The 25,970-nt window shown below is 38.0% G+C and overlaps 3 protein-coding genes and 1 non-coding gene across 5 annotated transcripts; 2 read left to right on the top strand and 2 right to left on the bottom strand.

Annotated features, from left to right (window-relative positions):
- On the top strand, positions 1–14,686 carry LOC103137844 (WD40 repeat-containing protein SMU1-like). Its single transcript, XM_007551799.2, has 12 exons — positions 1–203; positions 1,816–2,026; positions 2,908–3,060; positions 3,156–3,272; positions 4,563–4,685; positions 5,109–5,228; positions 5,498–5,614; positions 5,750–5,877; positions 7,765–7,891; positions 9,006–9,167; positions 10,583–10,735; positions 10,920–14,686. The coding sequence occupies exons 1-12, from the start codon at positions 178–180 to the stop codon at positions 11,016–11,018; spliced, it is 1,536 nt and encodes a 511-aa protein (XP_007551861.1). The 5' UTR covers positions 1–177; the 3' UTR covers positions 11,019–14,686.
- On the bottom strand, positions 14,303–21,965 carry dnaja1 (DnaJ heat shock protein family (Hsp40) member A1). 2 transcript variants are annotated; one of them, XM_007551801.2, is made up of 9 exons: positions 21,853–21,965; positions 20,206–20,366; positions 19,923–20,115; positions 18,556–18,660; positions 17,166–17,393; positions 16,952–17,066; positions 16,604–16,719; positions 16,266–16,366; positions 14,303–15,535 (listed from the first exon to the last, which is right to left on the bottom strand). In XM_007551801.2, exons 2-9 carry the CDS (start codon positions 20,335–20,337, stop codon positions 15,302–15,304), a joined length of 1,224 nt encoding a protein of 407 aa, XP_007551863.1. In that variant the 5' UTR covers positions 20,338–20,366; positions 21,853–21,965; the 3' UTR covers positions 14,303–15,301. The 2 variants fall into 2 exon arrangements, with proteins under 2 accessions (XP_007551863.1, XP_007551864.1); XM_007551802.2 differs by having other exon boundaries at positions 20,206–20,357; positions 21,853–21,964.
- On the top strand, positions 18,989–24,860 carry LOC103137845 (aprataxin-like). The gene is made up of 8 exons (XM_007551800.2): positions 18,989–18,995; positions 21,977–22,172; positions 22,908–22,954; positions 23,068–23,346; positions 23,462–23,521; positions 23,613–23,839; positions 24,216–24,319; positions 24,429–24,860. Exons 2-8 carry the CDS (start codon positions 22,043–22,045, stop codon positions 24,581–24,583), a joined length of 1,002 nt encoding a protein of 333 aa, XP_007551862.1. The 5' UTR covers positions 18,989–18,995; positions 21,977–22,042; the 3' UTR covers positions 24,584–24,860.
- Positions 24,861–25,679: 819 nt separating this feature from the next.
- trnai-aau (transfer RNA isoleucine (anticodon AAU)) lies at positions 25,680–25,753 on the bottom strand. Its single transcript has one exon. It is a non-coding gene; the product is annotated as a tRNA-Ile (tRNA).
- Positions 25,754–25,970: the final 217 nt, after the last annotated feature.

Below are 25,970 nucleotides of genomic sequence, written 5' to 3' on the forward strand. Positions count from 1 at the left end.
GTTTGGGACCGCCGCTCCCCTCTCCGCGACGAGCATATACGAAAAGCAAGAGACGGCACGTGCGGGTGGGTGGTCTCCGACCCGCCGTCTTCACGTGGCTCCAGCGAGAGGCGCTCCGAGCCAAGCCTCCGCAGCGTCAGTGTGTTGCGGCAGCAGCAGGAGACAACATCCCAAAACATGGCTGTGGAGCTGGAGCCCACTGAGTAAGTGCACGCCTGATCCTCAATGCATGAACAATTAGAGCAAATAATATCACGAGAGAATACACAGAACGGGTTATAATACGTGGTTGTATTTCGTGTGTTAACTTAACTTGAAATTATATTTAAAGCCAGTTAGAAAAAAAAAAAGAACGAACGAGCTCTTGATGTTTTCTTTTCACACTGCATAGTTCTGTTTATGTAAACAACACTGAAGAAATTGACGTTTTTGCTCACACGTTTGCACAAAGCCATTTGATCTTTAAGTCTCGCAGATATTGGGAGAGAATTGGTTATTTTGTCAGCCTGCATCCATGAACCACATGTGCCTGTTGATCTTGTAATTGCTCCTCCCCATGTAGATTTTTTTCCCCCCTTCTGTGTTGCGCTTGGTAATTTGTATGTATGATGGCAGTACTGTCCATTGCTTTTATTTTCTTACAGATGATATATGTACTCACAAAATGTTTTAAAAGCGTAATAGTTGATGTTACACTATAAAAGTCTTCACATGCCTTGAACGTTTACCCACATTTTGTCATATTAGATGCACAAACTTCAGTACATTTTATTGGGTTTTATGCCATGGGCCAACATAAAGTAGAAAATAAGTGTGAGGACGAAGGAAAATTATACATTATTTTTAAGTTTTTATATTTTTACTCTTAAGAAATATAAAAAGTTTGGCATATATCTGCAATACGTTTGCTGAGTTTTTTGGGGGTATGTCTACCAGCTTTGCTTGAGCATGGAGATTAAAACCTTTTTTTATTCTTTGTAGACTAGCTTCAGCTCAATATGATTGGATAGAAAGTATCCATAATCCTTAAAATACAAGTCTTGCCACGAATTATTAATTAGGAGAAGGTCTGGACTTTGACTGGGCCGTTCTAACATCTCAGTATGCTTTGCTCTAAACTATTTCCTGTATCGCTGGTTGAATGTTTAGTGTGGTTTTCCTGCTGAAATTTCCAGTGTTTGTAGCATATGGCAGAAAAACATCCCCACAAGATGATGTTGCCACAATCATGATTAAATGTGGGCTGGTGTTTTGAATTTTTGGTGCAGTGTTATTATTATATATCTTTTTTATTATCACACAGTCTTTCAGCTTTGCTCTCTTCTGTCCTTTTCTGTGCCCTCTATATGGCTCATTACAATGTGCAAACACCTTTATTTCAAGAATGGCTCATTATACAGACCAGATTTGTGTTTTGCATGGACCGAGTTGACGTGGAGCACACGCCACACTTTTTGGTTCATACAAAAGACATGAAAACAATATATCCATTTCCTTCACTATTGTGTTCTTCTTTGTGTTTACCTATCACAAAACCTCCAAAAAATGCCTTGTAATATAAGAAAATGCTAAAAAGGTGAGACAGGTATTTATACTTATGCTCTACTGCCTGCAGGTGCATGTTTCTGGGCAAAAGTGATGAAGTAGATTCTTGAACAGCAGATGGCAGTAAATTGGACACAAAATCCACATATTTGGAAAAGAGTCACTTGTATCGAATGAATTTCAGAGATGATGATAGTCTGTGGTATTGTGTGAAAAAAATCAATAGAAGAAAGTAAAGTGCTTAGAGATTCGTCTTCTCTGTGTCTGCAGTGTGATCCGTCTGATCATGCAGTACCTCAAGGAGAATAACCTCTACCGCACGCTGATGACCTTACAGGAGGAAACCACAGTTTCTCTCAACACCGTGCAAAGCATCGAGAGCTTTATAGAGGATATAAACAGGGGCCACTGGGACTCTGTTCTGCTGGCCATTGAGTCTCTCAAGTTGCCTGACAACACACTGATTGACCTCTATGAACAGGTGAGTTGGAGTTTGCTCAGCAGATAACCTGTGAGTGTTATGCCTTGCAAATGCCTTGAAAAAAGCTCATGTGTCTTGAACATTTTCCCACTTTGCCACATTTTAACCACAAGCGTCAATGTATTCTAATTGGATTTCATGCGACAGGCCGACACCACGTAGTGCATAATTATGAATTAGAAGGAGAAAATGCATGACTTTAAACATTTATCACAAAACAAAAACCTGAAAAGAACAAATAATTGTTTTCATTATCCTTCATTTTGATACTCATCATTAAAATCCAATCTAGCCAGTTGCAGTGTGTAATTTACCCTATGTATAGATGCATCTGTTCAATTTGACCTCAGAGGTTTTGATAGTAAACATGGCTTGGTGTTCAATAAAATTGTGGGGAAGTTCAGAACAGTGTTAAGTTATAAAAAAAACAACAAAACAAAACAAAACAAAAAACTTCTAAAGTTTGAAGATACTAGAAAGAAATGCTTATTCCATCATGGAATGAAACAGCATGACTCCAGACAAAACATGACTGACCACCTAAACTGTAAAGCCTGGAGAGAAAAGCATAAGAATTCTTCGGACTCTGCATTCGGAAAGCATGTCAAGACATTTCCTTAAACACTTGACACTGTTATTGTTTTGGAACGTGATTCTACAAAGCATCGACTAAGAGCTTTACCTGTGAAAAAATATTATAAAATATGAATAATTTTAATTCCACCTTACATTTATGCACTACTTTGTGTTGGTATACAACATAAAATACAAACATTTTTTTTGTGATTTTAATGTGACACCACATGAATACCTTCAGGGGGCAGTAATTCTTTTTCAAGACAGTAAAAAGCGTCTCCGATTACTAGCAATCTTCTCAACAGGTTGTGATGGAGCTCATTGAAATGAGGGAGGTGGGTGCAGCCCGTTCGCTCCTCAGACAAACTGACCCAATGATCCTGCTGAATCAGACCGAGCCAGAGAGGTACGCCCATCTGGAGAAACTGCTGACGTGTCCTTACTTTGACCCTCGAGAGGTTAGAAAATAAGTATAGTGTTCTACCTTCAAGCGAAAACAATTTGCATGAGGTTGTGATGTCCAAGCCGAAACCCCCTTTCTCTGTCACTGCAGGCGTACCCAAAGGGCAGCAGTAAGGAGAAGCAGCGCAGAGCCATAGCTGAGGCTTTAGCGAGAGAGGTCAGTGTGGTGCCTCCTTCTCGCCTCATTGGACTCCTGGAACAAGTCAGCGTGAGTTCAGAGATCAATATTCTTCTCAGTACTCACTCTAATTACATGCCAGGGGAATGCGCGTTATTGATGTGCGTTTCCTCTCGCTTTTGTCCTTTTTTTATTTTGTCCTACTGTCACAGGACTTGTTGTGTGTGCCTCTATGCTTGCTGTTAAAGACCTCTGTCATCTTCTACCTTGGATGTCATCTAGGCTCGAATGTTTAGAGAGATGACTTTTGGACTCCAGCTGGGGCTACATAGGGACAAATAATAGAAAGCGGTAACTCTCCGGGTTTATCCACAGGAGGGTTTTCTATTGGATGATATGGGAACACGGTCTCTAGGAAGCTGCACAGGAAAGGTCTCTTCTTGGAAATGTTTGCAGAGAAAATGTCTCAAGAATTTTTGTAGGTAGGCAAACCGGTAAGGTCCACAAAAACAAGACAAAAAATGTACAAATAGTTCCACTGGGCACAGCTGATCAGAACTTTTTCTTGTGAAAAAAGGGTTCTTTGTCTTTGGATCAAAACTTTTAATTAAACTTGTCCAAGGAAGGAGATGTTTTCATGCACAAAGTCTAATTCAAAGTACTTTAAAATACTTAAAAAATGAAAACTATTGCAATTTAATCAATATTCTTGAAATATAATAAAATAATTGTACGAAAGAGATAGCAATTGCAATAGCAATATAAGCTACAAAGTAGTAATGGCTCTTTTAAACTGTCTAAATTTCTCAGCTAAAAGGAAAAAAAAAATCACAGACATAACAGTAGATCTGTTATGCAGGCTTTAGAGAAGCTCAAGGTCTAGCTCTGAATGATAACTACGGCATTCTTTTTTCTGGTAGCATTGGAGATGTGAAATCTGTCTGTCCTGAGGAGAAAATAAAAAAAGGTTAAAAATGTCAAATTGCACTGGACATTACTTGCTTTCATTGATTTCTGTCCCGGAATGCTACATTAAAATTTCAAAAATACCTTTTTGGTACCGAATTGAAGGACTGGGTCATGAATGTAGAGTGTTATTTTGGGAGATGCTCGACTTTAATTGCATCTGAATGGATCCAGAAGTATGCAAACAGTCTCTTTTCATCTTTAGCTGAAGTAGACTATATTATGTGAATAACATTGGCCTGAACATTGGCCAATAATTCATATGAATAAGTCCTACCAATTCAAATTGAATGATCGTTTTTTTCTCATGTGTAGTGGTGTGAACTGCAACGGACTGAACACACAGCCATGAGGGATTCCAGTGCCCTATATGGTATTACAGCTTTAAGTTTTGTGTTGTTTTCCCTGTTGCAGTATATGAAGCGACAGATAAATCCAGGTTATCTTTCCCCTGAAATGACAATCGACACATCGACAAACAAGGAGCAGCATGCGGGGAAAGAAAGCTTTCCATCTCAGCTGTACCGCCACATAAAGGTAAATCAACAGAAATCAGCACATTTCTGTATTGGTCCATAGGAAACTGCTCAGACAATAAATGTATGAAGTCGTGCTGTCTGGTCAATTTGTGGTCAGTGTGAGCTTGTTTTATAAGTGAATTCATCCACTGGACGTTCTGACACAAAACTAATTGCCTTTTTCGCCTCAGGACGGACAACTCTTCCAGTCAGTTTGTATTCTCAGTACTAGCTCCTAGGCACCACTCATTATTGCTTTCCAGTGACAAAAGTGATAAGAATGGTCAGCCCACGCTGATGCAGAGCGCTGGAGAAATGCGTTTCTCCCTGAGGATGACTGATATTATTAAATTTTGTTTTTGCTCTGTGTTTATATACGCTCCAAATTGTTGTTGTAGAAGAGGCATCTTATGCAATTTTTATGTGTGATTTAAATATGCAGTTTGGACGACGTTCACATGTAGAATGCGCCCGGTTCTCTCCTAATGGGAAGTATTTAATCACCGGATCAGTGGACGGGTTTATTGTGTTCTGGAACTTCAACAGTGGAAAGATTTGTAAGGTAAAATGTTTTTTTTTTTCACATTTTTAGACATATTCCCTTTGAATTTTGTTACATGAATAGTGATAAAGTTGTTTTGCATTTGTTTGAATAATGTTTACGCATTACCCAACTTCTTAAAAGAAAAAAAAAGAAAAAAAAAATCAAGATTATAATTTCAAAACCATTCTTGTGATTAGCGGTATGCTTTAGATTTGTATTCGTAATGTTCTTTTGTTATTTACGGGTCTGTGTGTGCTGTGTATTTGTGTATAAATGGCGTCCTGCAGGATCTCAAGTATCAGGCCCAAGAAAGCTTCATGATGATGGACGATGCTGTGCTGTGCATGTGCTTCAGTCAAGATGTAGATCTACTGGCCACAGGAGCTCAGAATGGCAAAATTAAGGTTAGTTTGGTCAAACAGTGTAAGAATCCAGCTGATGCCTTCTTGTTTGAGTCTCAGCTTTGGTATGTTTATTTGAATAGAAAATGTGCATGTTTCTAAAACATTGAAATATGTCATTGTGTGTTGATGAAAAAGGTGTGGAAGATCCAAAGTGGCCTGTGTGTGCGAAGGTTCGAGCACGCTCACAGCAAAGGTGTGACTTGTCTGAGCTTTTCAAAGGACAGCGACCATATCCTCAGTGCCTCGTTTGACCAAACCATAAGGTGGGATTTCACCGCGTCCACAGTGAGCTCAAAGCCATACCACATATCTATATTGACTTGACGAGTCAATATGTGGAAAGCATTACATGCCATTGCTAAGTACGGTGGAGTATCCATGTTGCTGTGGGTCGTTTGTCTTTAAAAGACCCTGGGGACATTTTTAGAGTATATGTCATCTTGGAATTGTTAAAATACAAAAAGAAAACACCTGGTGGAAACCATACAGCCAAATTATCACATAAAAGGTTCAAAGGCCCCAAAATCAATCTTCTGTCACGGTCATCTCTGTCCTACATCCTGTACAACAATTGCCAGTTGGTGAATTTAAAAGAGGATTAAGAAGAAATCAGGACTGACTGATTTCGTCAGATGATCAAGATCCATCTCCCCCAGTAAACTTCAACGCTGAGAAAAGAATAAGAGCTACTCCATTGGTAAAAAGAGGTTTTATCAAGTAAATAACCAAAAGGGCAACACTAATTGTTTGACAAATCATTTTCTAAAAAACTATTTCAGGATCATTTCCCTGCTGAATAGTTGTAGCACATTGAGCATTACATTTTTTTATTTATTTTTTTTTACCACTGCATTAAAATTTTCATTTAGTTTGAGATGTTTTAGACATATTTAAAAGTTGTTATTTTATAAATTTTTCTGTTGTGTTTGTATATACATGTTGCAGGCTTGTGCATTATATACATAACACTTAAAGTATAACATCTAATGACAGAAAAATGTGACTAAATTTGAAAATAAATTATGGTAAATGTAGATGTATAAAAAAGATAAAACTGAAATGGAGCAGGTAAGCATTGCTCCTTGGAATTATCTGATTTCTGTGATTAAAAATGGGTCATTACAACAGCCTTAATTCTGAAATTGACTTCCTAAAGTAACCAAACATGAGGTCGGAGCTTTGTTTGGTTTCTGGAGTCTTGTGCAGAAGCAGGTTTGTCTGCAGTGGGAGGAAAGCGAAAGATCTTATTGACCTGAAAGATGATTCATAAAGGTTTGGAAGATGCACATACAGGCATCGACTCATGAAGGACGGCAGGAAGATGGGTGCTTTTTTTTTTGTTTGTTTTATCAGTTTACTTTTACAGCCCACTGTAAATTCATAAGAAACACAAGAGTGGGTGGGCAACAAGTTAGGAAAAAAAAATGCATGAAAAATATTCAAGATGTTAGTGATCTTCAGTTGTGGTGCTGCGGTTTAATGTATGACTCTTTTCTGAAGTAACAGGCTGGGTGGATATTAATAACATGAATGTACATATGCTTGCATTTCAAACTTCTGCAAACATGAATCCAAACTAACGTAACTATACACTTTACACAGAAAACAACTTTCAAAGTACAGAATTAGCATCTGTAATCACCTATTTTAATCCACTAGCTTAAGCAAATATGCAAAGTTGCGACGCCTTCAAACTATTCTGCTTGTTCCATTCTTCCCCTCTGCACACAAACACTGACTCTCCTTTCATTTTGAGGGGTTGAATGCTATATCTGACTCCTGGGGGGGTGGGCTGAGCCTCGAGTTGGAGGCACATGTGCTGTGTGGGTGCAGCTGAGGTACCATGCGCTCAGGCACAAAGCTGCAACGTGTCTCTCCACCTTACGGATCCTCAAGTCGAGAAAATTCCTCACAAGGAGCGAGTCTTCCTTTCCAGGAGACAAAGTGAATCAGTAAGCGTGAGGTGTTTTGTCATGGTTTAGCTAATCTGCACCCATTCACTCAGCAGGAGCTAAAAATAACTCAGTGGCTACACGTTTTGTCTGCTTTCAAGAATAATACACTCCTCCAGTTAAACAGAGGGTTCAAAAAAAAAAAAAAGGTAGTCATTGCTTTCCTTTATGTCATTTGCTTTTCGACATCATTTTCAGAATCCATGAGCTGAGGTCAGGCAAGACGCTGAGGGAGTTGAAAGGACATTCATCGTTTGTAAACGACGCGTGCTTCGCTCAGGATGGTTTTCACATCATCAGCGCCTCGGCCGATGGCACTGTTAAGGTATGATTTACATAAGCGGTCTGGGTCCACACTTAGTTATGCCACATTAGATGTAATTTATGGTTCCTGTCAAAAGTTATACAATCATCCGGGGCATAGATCTAATATTTTTGGAGCTTTTAAGGATGCTTTGGTACAGAAAGGAATGATTGTACATCACACAACTTCATAAACTTTTGAACACAAGAGTTGGATGCACAAGTTTGAATTTATTGTAGATATTTATGAATACATCCTTAAATATACTTATACCAACCTAATTGATATTTGGTCTGGACTGTTTGCACATTGTTCACACACTTATTTAGATTCCTGGTAAAATTCTGCTTGGCAGAGTTGGCATAGTCCACAGATTTCCTCAGGCCATTCTGAATAAAAGTTTTCTGGACAGATTGGGTAAAAATGGATGTATTTTAACCACAGCGATAAAGAGTTTAAGCTGAATAAACTTAAATCTTCATGCAGCCATGAAGCATGAAGTTGTTAGAAGGTGATGGGGTTTGTTTCCCTGGCAGCCCTGCAGCGACGAAGTAACCAATAACTTCTTCCAAATTCTTCAGCTTCCCATCAAATTAAAAGTAGAAACTTTTAATTAACTCTGTGTTCCAACTGGGCAACAATGTCAAACACTTGATAGGAATAAAATGGTTCTGGAATGGGTAAAGCTGGCTAATTAAGCTATTGAGATGACTCCAATCTCAACCCCACTGAATAGCTGTAAGAAAACCAACTAACTTGACTCAAATGTGCCATTCCTAAAAAGAAAAGTGGTTAAATATTCAGGCAGAATTATGACCAAACTTTGTTGATGGATACAGAAAGTGTGTGGCTTCTCTGCAACTTGCTAAGGGACATTTTGTGTGTGTGTGTGTGTGTGTGTGTGTGTGTGTGTGTGTGTGTGTGTGTGTGTGTGTGTATATATATATCTGAGCCTGTATGCACAATTATGACCCCTGCTTGGATTAGAGAAAACCAACAAGTAATTCACACTTGCACCCAGTTCTTGTTTTAAAAATTTCACTCAAGTGTGTTTGGTTCGAATGTGTTTATGCCAAAAACGAGTTCCTGTACACTTCCGACTAGAACTGTTAAGCTGGAAAATATTTCTTCTCAGATTTGGAGCACAAAATCCTGCGAATGCATTCACACGTTCAAATCCCAGTCAATGACGTCAGAAGTCCCAGTCAACAATGTGATTCCTCTTCCCCAAAAGCCTGAGGAGTTTGTGGTGTGTAACCACTCCAGTACGGTGGTCATCATGAACATGCACGGCCAGGTGAGAGCATCGTTTGACTTGGTTTGAAACAGTCTTACACTTCTTCATGGAAATTATTAGTGATTTTCTTTCTTTCTTGTTTTTTTTTTAAACTAATCGGCTCTAAAAGCAATAACTAAATCTTACCTTTTTTTTTTGTTGCAAAGACTAATGACATTCTGCTAATCGTTTCTACTAGTGTTAGCATAAATAAATGAACATACAGCAGATCATTTTTCGCATTCTATATTTCGACGTTTAGACAAAACACCGATTCTCATAATACGCAAAAACTTGTGATGATCATTTATGTGGCCACTTGTCTCAATGTGCAAATCAAACTGAACAGGGCAACTCCCAGCAAATGTTGTTTTCTCAAAAGATGTAGAAAACTTTGCCTTCTATTTAAACCATATGAAAGATATCAAGATGTCTTACTCAATGAACACAAGTAGTTATGCTCAAAGAAGAAACTGTGTCTGCTAAACTGCTGGGGCGATTAAAACACAAGTTGCCAATATTACGTGTAGAGGCAGTTTTTTTTTTTTTTTATGGCTGGCCTGCATTGAATTTCGGGAGATTAATAATTGTTTTCTGGTCATGATGCCTTCCTCGTGACAGAAAGTGCCTAATTAACTAAACTACAGCTTAAAATCGATGCAAGGAACACGGATAAGTAGACAAATGTAGAGGTCTAGAAAAGCCCCAGCATCTCATATTTTCTGGGTTTCAACAAACACTTTATAATATCAGCATCGATATTACTTAATGTTCAAGACCTCTTCCCAAGAGTTCTCATGGTTCTCCTGGGTGAATGGACTGAGATAACTAAATACAACATTTATACAGTGACAAAGCAACTAAAAATGTAACTATTCTTGAAAATAAGTTTCTTTTTCCATACGTTAAATCAGTTTTCGAACTTTTCCACAATCCGCCACAGTCTTTAGGAATACAACAGTAATGTGTATCACAGCCCTTCTGTCTAATGAAAGTTTGAAAAGTGAATTAAAATCTAATTATTGTCTAAAGTTTTTTTTTTTTGACTATTAAAATATTGAAGCTTTCAACAAAGTTGTGTACTGAAAACATAACGGGAAAAATAATAAAAAATAGTTATTAAAGATATCAATTACGTTTGTCCAACCTCCCAGGTGTCAGCAGGATCTTTTCTTGGCATGTTTAGGTTTTTAATTATTTCTACTGGGAAAGCAGAACAACAAACAAACTTCAATAAGCTTGAACTTTTTAGTGAACCTGTTCTAAACAGGAAAGTATGATTCTATTCTGTAATTCTAGGGGGAAAAAAAGTGTTTATCCCCTAACGTGACAGACGAGTTAACATTTAAAACAATTTATATTTCACTCATTTAGTCCTACCAATTTACAGCGTGGCTGTTATGGAAAAGTTCATTTCCTTCCTTCTTCCTCCTCAGACAGTGAAGACTTTCTGTTCAGAGCAGCCAGAGAGAGCAGGCTTTGTGTGCTGCGCCGTGTCGCCCCACGGGGAGTGGATCTACTGTGTGGGGGAGGACAGCGTGCTGTACTGTTTTAACTACACGACGGGGAGGCTGGAGAAAACGCTGACTGTAAGCCCCTCTGCTCATACCCAACAATTATCTTTGAGAAAAACTGTTAGTGGGCCTCCACTCCCTATTTTGCTGCCTCCTTGTCGTGGTAGCATCTTTCAGCAAGTGCAGTTAGGGAAGCTGGATGTCTGTAGGAGGTTGGGGATGAGAATGTGTATTGATCTGCATTCCTCTGCACCCACAGGTTCACGACAAGGATGTAATTGGCATCGCTCACCACCCACATGAGAACCTGATTGCCACATACAGCGAGGATGGCCTGTTAAGGCTGTGGAAACCTTAAGCTGTCACCTTCATCCTGCTGTGGAGGAGCTAGGCAGTTGTTTGCACAGTTCAAAAGCATCCAGATCAACTCAAAGGGATAGTTCAGAATTTTTTTTTTTATGTTTTTTTATGCTATGTGAATTTCTTTAAAAATTCTACACCAATATCTAATCTGCAGTTCAACATCTTCATACAGTATGCATAATTTATTGTAAGTCTAGATTCATCCCAAAGGATGAAGCTAGCGGTAATTAAGAGTGAAACCAAAGTGGACTTTGTCCTTCTTCAAAATGTATTGTGTTTACAGGATGCTCACTTGACCTTCAAAATCAGAAGATGGGAAAAGAATTAGAAAAGCAACACTTGAGTACAAACAGAAGATCTCTCTTTAACATAAACTGTAGGTGTGTCTGGTGCACATTTAGTTAAAACAAACTCTTTATCATTTAGTGAAGTTACTCATAGTGGGTAGTGTAGCCAGAAATGTTACTCAAGTAAGTGTAGTGATGCTTCATGATAATATTACTCAAGTAAAATTATTCCAGTAACAGTTCCCCCAACCACCCCCCAAAAAAAGTTACTCAAGTAATCATAACTGGGTAGATGTAACTATAGCTACTATCCATCTCTGCTTTTAAGAAAGCCTCACTTCAAAAATCCTGAACCATCCTACTAAGAGTAATGTGGTGTTTGTTTTAAACTTTTTTATATTGATACAAGTCTTATTAAAGTGAATTTTACATTTTTAAAGCAAGACGTTCAGGATACAGCTAAGAATTAAAGAATCCACCATGTATTTCTTATTTGCCTTAATATTTAAGGTCAAGCCAGGTCTTTAACTGTTTTTAGTTAATATTTTAAAAAAAAGATTAAACTTACCATTTGACAGCTGCGTGAACTTCCTCAACTCTGCCTAGGACCTCCATGATGCTCCCTGTGAGTCCAACTTCACCAGTGCCACTTGAATCCAACACTCTCATCTCTTCTGTCTCCAACAGACATGAAAATGCATGATGGTGAACTGTTGTGAGATTATTTACAATAGAAACTGCCTAATGTTTGGGCATAAACAATATCAGGTATTTGATGCTTTCCTGGCTTTGGTTTGTAAAGATGCTTCCCCTCCCACCCTAATTTGCTCTGTGATTTATCTGCATGCTACCTCAGTTCACCGCCTTGCAGTGGATCTATAATAATTCAGAGATATGCATGCTTAAAAACAGCAGAACTCACCCGAGTTCCAGTCCGTATCCTGTCTGCAATTGCAGCATCATTTTGTTGTACGTTCCTGTGCATGCATACATCTACACATGCCCGCAGGTAACAGACTGTCCACTATTTATTATGTGTGATATTGTTATTTGTTACTGTAGCGTGAATTCATTGCACTCTATTTTTTGTATATTTGCTATATTGTGAATATCATACAGTCTGACACAGGAAGAAAAAAAAAAGAACTATAAATAAATTAACTCATTCAAAATTGCTGCATTTAAAGTCCATTTGTAAACTCAAATTAGTGTCAAGTTTGTTCTGTAATTAGAGGTCAGTTGCTTTTATCAACAGAATGGGCAGAATTTGGACAAGAGCAGAAATCCACATAGGGGACCAAATAACTGATTGAGTTTGTGGGACAAAAACATGTAGCCGGTAATATGGGGTGCTAAGATACAATTAATTAAAATAACTGGCGATATAATCACATTATTTACTTCACTACACGTTACAATTTACAAAATGGTTGCACAATCACAACAGTGAATCCCACTGGCTATGGTTTAAAACATTTTAGTTGACAGGCTATTATCGATACCAACAGCTTCCCATAGAGGAGGATCAGGGCGCCAGCATCAGATTTAACACAGCCTTTAAACACACACACACACACACACACACCCCCACAATAAATAGTTGATTCACAAAGATGTGCTCACATTAATCTCACTGCGTGCTCAGGTGGGGGCGCAAATATAACATCATAGCAGGGCAATTTTTTGAGCAAAACAGTGGGAAAAGTGAGGGTGTAAAAACACCCACATCCCCCAAGGAAGCGCTGCTCTCAGAGCTGGCCAGAGGAACAAGCAAACAAAGCCACTTCTTTAGGCATCCATGTCAGCAGGGGGAGCCAACGCGCACTTGAAGCCTCACACAGCATATACTTCTTATTGAGTTACCTTGGATTTAAATTAAAATTGCCAACAAATGCTCATTTCTGTCAAAAACCTTTGTGTGTTTTTGGGTAACATTTGTTAGCGAGAACAAGAAGTGGGCTGGTTCCCAGCATCAAGCTGCTACAAAGTTTCTTCGACTCCATAAAAGTTCCCCGTCATTCATTTTCTAGTTTGTCCTTTTAATGAGATGGCTGTAGACTAGTAAACAGTACACTTCCCTTCCCCCACCTGTTGCTAGCTTGATGAAAGGAGCCCATCACGCTTTTCCTCAACAAAGAAGAAAGACTTCTTGATGGTAAAAATGTGTTGTGGAAACCCGAGGAGCAGAATCCACCACTCTTGTCCAAGATAACTCGTGATAATAAATGTACAGCAATATTTTAGTAGCAAAAAGTTGCTTTTATATCTCAACTAAAATTAATTTGATGTTACAAGTTTTAATGTTTGTGCTAATATCACAATACTTTGAAATTCAAAGTCACATTGAAAATCTCACACCAGCTTGTGACCATTGTGAACTTTCGCCCAGCACTACAGCGTGACTAAAGTTTCCAGGATATCATCACAGATCAGTTTAGTAAGACCCCAAAATGATATTTATTAACAAAACATGATCACAAACATTCTTGGTCCAAACATTGATTAAGTTAAATTAAAACTTGAGTTAACTTATCTCAGTTTTACCTTCTCAGACTTTCAGAAACAAACCTGCTTGTCAGAAGCAGATTCCTTGAAGGTGCCCGAACATAACTGTCATACAATATTCAGGGAAAAGATCATCACTTAAACTAACACTGCATAATCAAGTTACTTCAAGTTGAGTTATGATAAGGCGTTGAAACAGACACACACACACACTTCAAACTCCCCCATCTTAAACCCCTTCCTAACCTCCCAAGATCTGGTCGGGTTGCACAAGAATAAGACACAATTATTAACTTCGGTACCAACATCAAAACATCAAAATATGCAACGTTCTACTTTGACTTTTCATCTCAATTCCACATGTGAAAGCAATATTTTCTTCTGATTTCAAGACCATCATGCATCTACAGAGGAATCTGGCACTGGTTAATCTTTCTTTGACAATGTAGGTACAACAGGCACTTTATACCCATGGGTATTTTCTTTCTTTTTTTTAAAGAACTGTTGTAACAAATATTACCAGCATAAACATAAATTAACATTACCAGTTTATCTTGAAATTGTCCAGAAAACAGTTACTGTCAAGGAACTGGAAGGTTTGAAACATCTGCAAATAGTTTTCTTTCGTAAAATTATTTCACGTAGAAAACAGTCCGATGTCCAACCCAAGACAGTAATTGAGCCCAGAAGAGGTAAAATACTAAAGTTAAATATTAGTTTGAAATATCTACAAATTAGTGGCTTGAACCTAAAACAGTACTGCCCCCTTTCTTCAAACTCACATCTTCCAGTCATATTTTTTAAGATTGTTTAGAAATGTTTTAAAATAGCCCTTTAAAGGGTAAACCAGCAAAAACGAAAAAAAAAAAAAGTATCAAGTATCAACATAATCTGCCTAGTCCTCCATCTGAACTTTGGGTCCTCAAAAACAATTAACAGGGTCATTAATGAGCTGTTCACAACCACAGATTAAGCAACACAACATACACANAAAAAAAAAAAAAAAAAGTATCAGGTATCAACATAAATCTGTCTAGTCCTCCATCTGAAGTTTGGGTCCTCAAAAACAATTAACAGGGTCATTAATGAGCTGTTCACAACCACAGATTAAGCAACACAACATACACAAAAAAAAAAAAGAATGTTGGCATCGGTTTTAGTGTAAATGTAAGTAGTTTTTCTTTTCTTTTAAAGACACTGTGATACCAGCCCTCATGTTTAACCACAGTGCTTCACAAAAAAACAAAAAAGAAAGAAAGAAAAAAGAAGAATTGAAATATGGTCCCTTAAGGAATGAGCAGTCCAACATCGAGCCCAAAACCAATTAGTTGAAATAAAGAGTGAGCCAGGACTCTTAAGACTGAGCTAGAGGGGAATTTCAAACGAAGACAGAGTTACCGGACGAGAAAAGGTGCACAAACGTCCAACAAGGTGCATTGCATCAGAAATGGGAGATTTTGGAAAAGGCAGAGTCTTGAGCTGGGATTTAAGACGTGTGGCACTGAACGCCCCCGGTGCTGGTGTAGTCGTCCTCATCCATGTAGTAGTACTGATGTCTGTGTCTTCTTCTGCTCTCCAAGTCACAGTCCTCCAGGTCAGCGTAGATGTAGAGGTCCTCGTCCATGCTGTCCGTCTGCTCTGTGTCCATCTTTCCGGGGAGGTAACGCTCGAGCTCCTTCAGCTTGTGCTTGGGGAGGAAATTGGCTGGTGGGAACACCACCTAGTGGACATGAGCAGAGTACTGACTCAGCTTGGCTGTATACACACACACTTTCTAGATTCGCTGTTTTGAGAACCTTTACAAAACAAAAACAAAACATTTTTCCCTTCTACATTGCAATTATGCTCTACTTTGCTCCCGTCTGTCACGTAAAATCCTGTATGACTCAAACAGGAAGTCCTGTAGATATTTCCTCAGATGTGTCATCTTCACATGCATAAAATCCTGATTTATTCTTGTCCAGTCTATAGTGAAAAGGTGCAATGATTATGCAAACAGAGTAGTTCAAAACAGGGATATTATTAACGACTGCAACTGCTCGTCTGTGCTCAAGATCTGAGTATTGATTTACTTCACAAGTTGAGCCACTCATACCTTACCAGCGATGGTAATGCTAACTAAAGCTAGCTTAAACATTGTGGTTTGTCCCAGTTTGGTGAAGCCAATGGGTTTCTAATCCTACAGGGAGAATGAACACATGAAGCTCTGTCCAAAGATTTTAAACAAGAACAACTAAAATAGCATATTTATGTGATTAGATGAACATAACATCTTTCTACTGACTGTGGGGAATGACTAATCATTACTGTTGTGATACTTGTGTTAGTTAAATATTAAGCCCTTTTTTTACTGCCTGATGCTCTGGAAGAGCTGTGTCAGTCTGCTGTCAAGGAGCAGAAAGGATTAGTCTGCTTCTATTGAAGTGAAAATAAAATCCTACAGGTCTTACCGAAAAGTGAATAATAAGACGTCCTTTCTCAAAAGGTCTGCGATACATAGGCATCCCCTCGTTGAGGACACACTTGGTGTCTCCAGGCTTGATTAGTTCCCCTGTAGTTGGAAACAGAAGGAGATTGGCTATAGCAAACCTGACAGGATATTCCATCAAGAGCCTTTAATAAAACTCAGAAACAATAAATAAGCTTCTGCTGCTCTACTGCAGAAGATCAGGTGATTCACAGCTGGTTCCACATAAATCCAGTCCAGTCTTGAATACTTTACAAACTCCCAAAGGTTGATCAACTTAAACCCTTTAGAAACAACTAAATAAATTTGTCATATGTTTACCTGGACGAGACGTAATGAGGAGAGTCCTGCTGTCCAGTGTTTGAACCGGCCTCTTAAAACCACACAAAGCCTCGACCAGCTGCAACTCCATCGACATGAGCAGGTCTTCTCCTCTCCTGAGGACAGAAACAAGTTCAGCAACTAAGGTCATTTCATTTTGACGTTTCTGAGCAGCCAACACATTAAAAGACAAAATAACATGTTACTATTCCTGGGGATTAGTAAGTGTCTCACTTATGTAGTTTTCAAATTTTGTGCACGTATTATTGTATCGCCTTATAATGTAAACCTTGCTAAGCTAATCTACAGTATCCAGAAAGACATGTCTGATCCTATTTTGTTTCGTACCTGGTGAAAAGTGCATGTTCCTGCTGGTCGAGGACGATTATGATATCACCTGGTTCCAGCCCTGGCTCCTGGTCCCCTTCACCATGAAAAACTATTTTCTGCCCATCTTTCATTCCTGTGAAAAACATCAGCTACAGAGTTCAATCGTCGGTCTCAGCAACTTTACAGATTTTTTTTTTTTTTTTTTAATATAAACAGACTCATTAAGACACACCTTTGTCAACGTGAACCTCCAGAATCTTTTTCTGTCGCATGATCTTGCGTCCTGCGCATGTTTTGCAGCGGTCCTTCTGGCTGATTCGCTGTCCTTGTCCCTGACAGTTGTGGCACACGGTGGAAACCTGCTGCACCATACCTGGGAGCAACTGATGCATGCGTACCTGCACACCCGTACCATGGCAGGACATGCACATCTGTGCAGCTCCTTTACGACTTCCACGACCTGCCATGGAGAAAAAGGGGAAAAAAATAAATAAATAAATCATCAGCACTGTGGAAAAATATAGAATATAAGCACATTTTTGACATTGGATAGGAGTGGCATTTAAATAACCATGTATTTAAATGAATTTTGTGTGAATTTAAAACAAACAAGAAACACATTTTGTCACCGGCTTAAACGGTTGTTGCCATACTAATTGAATTCAACAGCATTTTGAACCTGCTCCAACAAAGAACCTTTTAAATAATTACTTGGTTTTGACATGTTGTGCAGCTGAGTAAGCCAGTGAGTCTCTGGTACAATCCACCTGTCAAACAGTTCACTTCCATCATTCCAGAAGCACACAGAGCAGCGAGGAGCTGGACGAGGCCTCAACCTTTTCCTCAGATAACGACACTGTGTGTGTGTTTTTTAATGATTCGGCTGCTGAAAACATCCCTGCTTTTTGATGTTTTCACAGATTCTCTGCCAAAGGTAAACCTCTGAGATGTGGTGGAAACTAAAGGTCATTCTGCATCAGAGAGATGACACAACTGTAGATGAAATATGGTTATTAACCTCACACACAGACACGCACCACATTTCATGAGCCTGTGAGTTATAAGCAGACGGAGAATCTGAAAAGGGCAGTTTGTGAAGGCGACTGTGTGAATGCTGATCGGCCGCAGCGTCAGAAAAAGGCTTTCAGCATCTAGCTTTTATGTAAAACTGGAGCTACTAAGGATTTTTCTTTTTGTTATTAAATGACAATACCTAAATGTTATTTGCTCTGCTGGGTAAGGTATGCTCATGTCATCCACTAAGAATTATAAAATGATTTCTGGTGACAACACAATGTTTGTCTTATGAGATCGGGAAAAATGTTTAAGCATTAAATCAATATTTTTGACCCCCCAAAAAAAATCTAACTTGTAATTCCTAACTTCTTTAATCTTCATAAAATAATACTTTTAATATTATAGAAAAAAGGGTTTTTTATCTTGGTTGAGAGATTTGGAGTCTTGCCATGAAAATGTTAAGTTCATACCACATGTGGAACAGTGGATGAGTTTTTGTCAATAACAATGACTGCTTTAGTTTTGACAGTAAACAAACACCATCATTCAATGAATAAAACCAACTACTTGCAAACCTCAGGACTTAAAACTGCAGAAGTGTTTACCTTCACATCTCTCACAGATGCAGTTCTTCTGTACAGAAAGTTTTCTTGTTGCGCCGTTGTAAAGATCCTCCAAGGTCACAGTGATTTGATGAACTATATTCTTTCCTGTGGTGAAATAAAACACACCACTGTTATACATTTCACAGGCTTTGGGTATATAAGATTCATAACAATAATGCACCTTAATATCTACATAAAAAGGCTTATTTTTGGGCAATAACTTGGAAAATATTTCTAGACAAAGTAGATACATCATCTAAAGATCTGTCACCAACCTTTGATTACTATCTGTTATTTGTTGGATGCAAAATTCACTTTGTTCTTCAATTTTCTAGGCTCAGTTCACTAGACTGATATCTTGAAAAATCAAAAAAAAAAAAAAAAACACATCACAATTCTTAGATGATTCTGTTGAGCGAAGCTTCACAAAATATTTTATAGTGATAGAGTGTTGTATGCTGTTATCGGGGTCTCTACGCATCTTTATTATTCTAAACTTTCCAGGCACAAATTTACAGCATTCTCAATCAATTTTCAGCCCATTTTAATTGTATAAATTTGAACATTTAGTACAGATATACAGAAGCCATTTCAAATGTTGTTTGGTTTTATGTATATAAAATGCAACCACCAAGAAAAACTCAGTGCATAAGTAAGTGGAAAGGGAAAAAAGGAGAGTAAGGAACAACTTTTCCTCATGTTTTTCCTAATTTATCTGCCAAGATTCATCCGACATCATGTTTTTCTACCAAACATCTATGGGTGAATGAATCCACTAGTGCTTCCCAGCATAGTGAAAACTGATGACTTGCGCAGCACCACCTTATTTTCATGTCAATATATCTTGAGAGGGGTTAATACCAGATGGAACACTTCAGAAAAATCTAGCTCCTGTTTCTCAACGTGAAAAAGCAGCACGTTCAAACGTCTGACAGGTTCGTCACTCGTCTTTCTTAATGTTCAGAAGGAAGAAAATATGACAGGCTTGAGAATTACTTATGAAAGCTAAAAATAAATCCTACAAGAAACTCTTTGAAGGCAACAGTGGCACTAACCTTCCTGTTCTGTCCTCTAGTGGCAAATGTTATGAACTACATTACATAAGAATCCTATTGTTTGCCCACTTCTGCATACTTCCACTGTTACATATCAGCACCAACCACCTTTATCTGGCAGATACATTGACATTTTTATTTGTACTGCTCATTACTATAACTTTTTTTTTTTTTTACATTTTATATAATTATGATACAATATTTTCCTTTCTCTTAATAGAAATTCTGATTTATATTATTTAGAAACACTACGCAGCATTCACTTCATGCCTTCAGGAGCCACTGTGAGCTTTTACAAACATTTGCTCTCACCTTTTCGTTCTCTGTGCATTCGACTACCTCCACCAAAAAATAGGTCAAAGATATCCATGGGAGACGTGAAACCGCCGCCACCACTGCCGCCGCCTGTTCCTCCTTCTTTTATAGCCTTTTCACCTCCACGGTCATACACCTCTCTCTTCTTGGCATCTGACAGAACCTCGTATGCCTGCGAGATCTGTTTGAACTTCAGGGTAAAAAATAAATAAAAAAAGATCAAGATTAGAAAACCGCCACAGCTTCTGTGGTTATTTGTAGCAATATCAAGGGGACAAACCTTTTCCCCTTCAGTAGGGTTTTTGTCAGGGTGATACTTCAAGGCTAATTTGCGATAGGCTTTTTTAAGTTCATCGGGAGTTGCATTGGGTTTCACACCAAGTGTGTCATAAAAGCCTGTTTCTTTCACCATCGTTGCCTCTGTCAGATGATCTTAAGAAACTGAAAGAAAGAAAAAGAAAAAGAAGTGTCTGAACCATATCTTAACGTACCCAATGAAACTAACTTTGCCAAAAATATATATATTTTGTCTGTCAGTGCATAGCAACATCACAATAAAAGTTTTAAGAACATTTCAAATGACAATTTCTGCAAAAATTTAATTCTTGTCGCCAAAATTGAGTGTTTCTCTTCAGAACCTGACAAATTCAACTCTTCCAGCTCAGACAAAATACCCACATGCGACAGGCAATCCAGCACAAAGAGCACCTCGTCCCGTTCCAAGTGTTTTAAATGCTAGTAAACTCCACAGGGAGTGAAACAATGTGGGGCTTTTTTTTTGGACACAACTTGCTATGAACATTTGAACTCTTGTCAGAAACTTCAACTGTTGTGTGAAATAACCAAGTTTAAGCCTTAAAACACATGCTTTCCCCCCCTTTTATGCCAGTAGCTAAATCTCATAAGAGTACCGTTACACTGACACAAAACTGTTACCCTCAACAATCTCCTTAAAATTTGTTTTATTTATGTTACACTTTTAAGTCGATGTTGTGAACCATCCTATTATATGAATTAATAGTTAATAGGTATTGGTTATTTGAAAAGCCATAGCCAAATGACAACATACTGAAGAAAAGCAACTTGTTTTACCTGACAGAATTTTCTCTGCCACTTCAGTAAATGAGGGAGAAAAAAAAACATACTTTATGGTAAGGAATGTGAAACTTAGGCTAAATAAAAGGACAGTTATTATGCACCTAAAAATCAAAACATTTATGTAAGTTTGTAGAAAAATCATGTAGCAGTACATAAGAAAGTTAGAAATTAAGCCTTTTCTTGGTAATGTTTCAGGGAATTTTAGCCTTAAAATGCCGTAACTTAACGTTTGCATACTTGAAGTCCTCCTTAGGTTTTTTATTTTATTTTACAACACAACGCAAATAATCTCAACAACAAATTGATTTCCTTTTTTGTATTTTGGCAAGCGTTTGTTTATGACAGAATTCATTCATGAATGATTTGGTAGATATTGGTCGTTGTATTCATAAATCAACAAACGTCACATGTTTCGCGTTAAGCGATTTTTACCACACTGGTCTCTAGTCTTTAGGTTGAATATGGGTGCCAATTAAGGTTTAAGTTTCGATTCATAATAACAACATTGGTGAAACTAGTTTTGAGTATTTCCTAGATATAATACAGCTGGATTTTTTTTAGAAGGATTCCTGGGCAATTACAATTGTTTTTTTTTTTACGATTGTATAAGACTTAATGTGCCTGAATATTACCTTCCACACAATCGCAGGTTAAACCGCTGGTTGGATCGGCACATAAACTGAAACTGATGAGGCCCTTCGTAGCTAATTTAGCTACTTGACCAGGTCAAATCTAAACTGCTAGGTAGGATGACCCTCTAGCCTTTGGCCAAGCTAAGCACAGCTGACAGTGACAGAAATAAAACGTGTGATAATAACTGTTTTCCAACCTTAAATGAAGACAACAAGCAGCAGCCCCACAGAAAGCCTTTCTTCCAGAATCTTCTGACCCGCGTGCCAAGCGAAAACACACCAGCCCCGTTCACGTTATAATCTCGCGAGACGTTTGTCCAGTCATCACCAAGCGGGGACTGCAAGGGATATCTTGCTAATGGTAAAAAAGATTTTAAAAATTATAAAATGCCTATTTGCTGGCTTGTCAGTGAAGAGGGTACCCATAAACCAATCCAGTTACCTCATTTACGTGCGGTTGTTGTTGGGCGAGGTCCAGAAACGACAATTAAAGACAAGAAATGCTCTCGGCAGCAAGGTACCCAACATCAGTTTGTATGCTAACATGAGTATGCTAACCTAATCTAATACATACTGCTTTTTTACATTACTTTTAGAATGCTACTTACTCGATGAAATTATAAAAATGTTGGTGTTGCTATATTTAGTATAATAAAAAGTTGTGCAAAACTAGTAACAATCACTGCCAGGTTCTTGGGTCAGTGATAAAATCCTATAAGAGCATAGTGGGCAACAGGCAAATGGATGGTGGTGGAAATATTTTTAAGAAAATGTTGTTTCCTTTATTTATGTCTATTGGCTCTCATGCATTTCACATGTTAAGGTGAAAAGACCTAAAAAGATCCTCCCTAAAAAGGGAGGACCTTTTTACTCCTACCTTTTTAGGGAGGAGTGTGACTCTGTTTTAGGGATTGCTGTATTTATATTTTGGTTCTATCAAGAGTCATAATCTCTAATAACTTTAAACAACTTTTTGCTGGAGTTGGAGTCACATAACTATTTCATTAAAGTGGACTGGAATTGGATTAGACATAATCTCCCAACAATTATCCACTGTCAAGGTGGGTTTTAAATGTTCTGTAGAAAATGGCTCCTTTGTATATTTTTCAAGTCAAGTAGAAAAAGTACAAAATGTGACTGGGGAAAATGACCAGCACCTATATTATGTTTTGTGAAGGTATAGTGATAATAATGTAAAAACACTTTCTCTAATTGAGCTTTGCCTAAATGACCGCTATCCCTTCCTTCCCAGTTGAACTGAAAGCTGAGTGCAACAAAGGTTATGTCAAAGTTAAGCAGGTAAGACTGCAAAATTTTGATGAATCACTTTTGCTGAAGCATTTTTTGGATTAAAATTTCTTTACTGCTTATGAACTAATTCTGACTTTCATGACTTTTTTTCTTTTTTAAAGCTGGGCTTAAACCCCACCTCAGTAGACTGTGTGGTGGTGGGGAAAGGCAATGAGGTCAGAATAAAACCTGGACAGAAGCTCCATGTTGTCAATCAACTTTACCCGTACACCATACAGTTCAAAGAAGATCTCACTGGGCACCACAGCAGCATCAAAAGTCCAAGAGAGCAAACATCGGAGAACAGTGACAGCCAGAAAAATGTTCAAACTCTAAAAGCTCCAAAACAGAAAACAAATGGCTCTCCATCAGTGTGTCATGGAGAAAACACACAAAAAAGTGTGAGGAAAAATATGTCCCTGTGCTTAAGATGCTTGTTTTATTATTATTTTGATTGTGTTGCAGTCTGCTGAACATCTAACAATTTGAAAAATGTTGATTCCTCATCTGTTGTAGGAAAATGTCGGACATTGGAGCCAAGGTCTGAAGACTTCAATGCAAGACCCTCAGATGCAGGTCGGTGCCTTACAAAATGATGTAAAACCTCTGTCATGCTCTCCCCACAGCCTAATTTGTACACTGATGTGAACCTTTTTCTACTTTTCAGGTTTACAAGGATGATAAGGTTGTTGTGATTACAGACAAATACCCCAAAGCTCGCTACCACTGGTTAGTCCTTCCATGGCAGTCGATTCCCAGCCTGAAGGCTTTACGTGGAGAGCACTGTGATCTTCTGAGACACATGCAGCAGGTTGCTGACCGCATGATCCAGCAATGCCCAGATGCCAGCACACTGCGGTTCCGGTCAGGTTACCACGCTATCCCAAGTATGAGGTAAGGCAAAGGCTGTTTTATTACTGCTGTTACCTGGCTGGCAATGTGACTGTTGTTAGTAAAAACCTGAACAGCTAATGACTGTTTTTTTTTCAGTCATTAGCTGTTAACTTACATGATATTGGCTTCATATTTTCAAATAAACTTGTAACATCTACTGGAATACAGCATGTCTCTCCACCTTTCCAAACAGTGTTCTGTTTCTACACTTGCATTTTTTTAAATCTTTTAATGTCTTTTTAGTTTATTATATCAAGAAAATATATATATTTCATGTTGGTCATGAAAAGACCAACTTGTTCATGTTCACAAAGGATATTTATGTTAATGCTTGATCTGATCGCACAGATAAAGACATACTTATTTACTTTTACAGTCACATCCACCTCCATGTAATCAGCCAGGACTTTGACTCTCCCTGCTTGAAGAACAAGAAGCACTGGAACTCTTTTACAACAGAATACTTCATCGATTCTGATGGTGGGACTACATTTATGTCTGTTACCATTTTCTGCGTATTTCACTGTATTTAATAGCATAACTACAGTATTTCAAAGAATGCGTAATCTGTTTTTTTTTTCCCCAACAGATGTTATTCAGATGCTTGAAGCAAGTGGAAAAGTCACTGTTAAAGAAGGTTCCAGTGAATTGTTGAAACTACCTCTCTGCTGCCATGTGTGCCACAAAGAGCTTCTTACAATACCTTCTCTGAAGGAACACTTGAAATCTCACTTTCCCAGATAATTATGTGACCTTAACAGAGATGTAAACACGTTTAATGGTGTTTAGCATATTTTTCTAAAATGTTGTTTTGCGTTAAGTGTTGTAATTATGCAAGTTGAAAACTTGTCACTTGTTTTGTACATTTTTGAAAATGTCAACGTCGATATGCTTGTCCAGAGTGCATTTGTCAGTCCTAAGTCAAATGTTGATCCACTCTAACTTTATATTTGTTTGTACACTTCAATTTCAAATAGGTTTAGTTCCTCATTCTGATGCAATAAATGTTTTCTAGAAACTATACACTTTTCTTCAACTCCTTTATTATATTCTGAAAGAAAACAATTTTATGCCATACTTAAGTTCTGACCATTTAAAATGGTTTAGGTACATAGTTAACTTGCTGTTTTTCACTGAAAATCTAAAAAAGTATATGCTGTGCTTTTAAAAATTACATTTAATATCAGATAATGATAGAACTATTAAGAGGTGCTTTATTAATATTCAGAATGTATGCAAATGCATACACATTCAGTACAATTTGGCCTTACTTCACTTATTTACTTTACAGCCATCACAAAAATTGAGTGATTTCCAATTTGACTACTTACTCACCAAGTTTAATCCAATAGGATAATTTAGCCTTAACTGTAAGTAATGATCACATACTGGAGCTTTATTTTTCTTACTATTATAACTAATGATTCTATCTTTATGTGCTTAATCCTGTTTTGGAGGTGCTGTGGATTGAAGTGGGTTTTTAATCCCAGACGACTACTTGATTGGAGAGTGAACAGAACTTTGCTAAAGAATATAACTGAATTAAGAAGTCAAAATAACACTATCCCTAAACTCGCATTTACATACATAATTTCTTGAAATATTATTCTAAATTTAGGATCTAGTTGAGCAAGACAGCTACATTCCCGTTTCAAAGGGAAACAGAATAAACGTGCCATTGTCGCCCTCTAGTGGTAATATTTCCAAACAGCAGTTTCAGGGAAAAATGGTACAGACCGTAGCCAGAAGTTTCTGAAGTTTCTTTGACCATTGCGTCACTCTGTGAATTCAGCATAAATAAAAATGAGAAGATGCATTTTAAAAAAGGAAAAGTTGTGGCTGGCCCGTACGGGGATCGAACCCGCGACCTTGGCGTTATTAGCACCACGCTCTAACCAACTGAGCTAACCGGCCATGTGTTGTCGTTCTCAAATATATATTTAAGTAGCTTAATGCCGTGGGATCTCGAAGTTGGTACAGAGAGAGATGATACGAGATACAGCTGGTAGAAAACCGTTTAGGTTGCAACAGATATGGGGCTGGGCTGAAGGGTCACCTTCCAGCTGGACTACAGCTCTAAACACACCTGAAACTAACTTCACTGCGGTGGAGCTAAGTGCAAATGGATGTC

This window comes from Poecilia formosa, unplaced genomic scaffold (assembly GCF_000485575.1).
Source record: "Poecilia formosa unplaced genomic scaffold, Poecilia_formosa-5.1.2 Scaffold44, whole genome shotgun sequence".
NCBI classification, from domain to species: domain Eukaryota; kingdom Metazoa; phylum Chordata; class Actinopteri; order Cyprinodontiformes; family Poeciliidae; genus Poecilia; species Poecilia formosa.

Bases quoted from the DNA above. Each gene is read 5' to 3' on its own strand.
- LOC103137844 (XM_007551799.2), top strand. From the start codon at position 178: ATGGCTGTGGAGCTGGAGCCCACTGA. The intron at 3,273-4,562 runs GTGAGTTCAGAG...TCCCTGTTGCAG, and splicing joins GACTCCTGGAACAAGTCAGC to TATATGAAGCGACAGATAAA. The intron at 5,615-5,749 runs GTTAGTTTGGTC...TTGATGAAAAAG, and splicing joins CTCAGAATGGCAAAATTAAG to GTGTGGAAGATCCAAAGTGG.
- dnaja1 (XM_007551801.2), bottom strand. From the start codon at position 20,337: ATGGTGAAAGAAACAGGCTTTTATGACACACTTGGTGTGAAACCCAAT. The intron at 17,394-18,555 runs GTAAACACTTCT...TCTCCATGGCAG, and splicing joins CATCTGTGAGAGATGTGAAG to GTCGTGGAAGTCGTAAAGGA. The intron at 16,367-16,603 runs GTAAACATATGA...TTCCAACTACAG, and splicing joins CCTCATTACGTCTCGTCCAG to GGGAACTAATCAAGCCTGGA.
- LOC103137845 (XM_007551800.2), top strand. From the start codon at position 22,043: ATGCCTATTTGCTGGCTTGTCAGTGAAGAGGGTACCCATAAACCAATC. The intron at 22,955-23,067 runs GTAAGACTGCAA...TCTTTTTTAAAG, and splicing joins GTTATGTCAAAGTTAAGCAG to CTGGGCTTAAACCCCACCTC. The intron at 23,840-24,215 runs GTAAGGCAAAGG...TTACTTTTACAG, and splicing joins CACGCTATCCCAAGTATGAG to TCACATCCACCTCCATGTAA.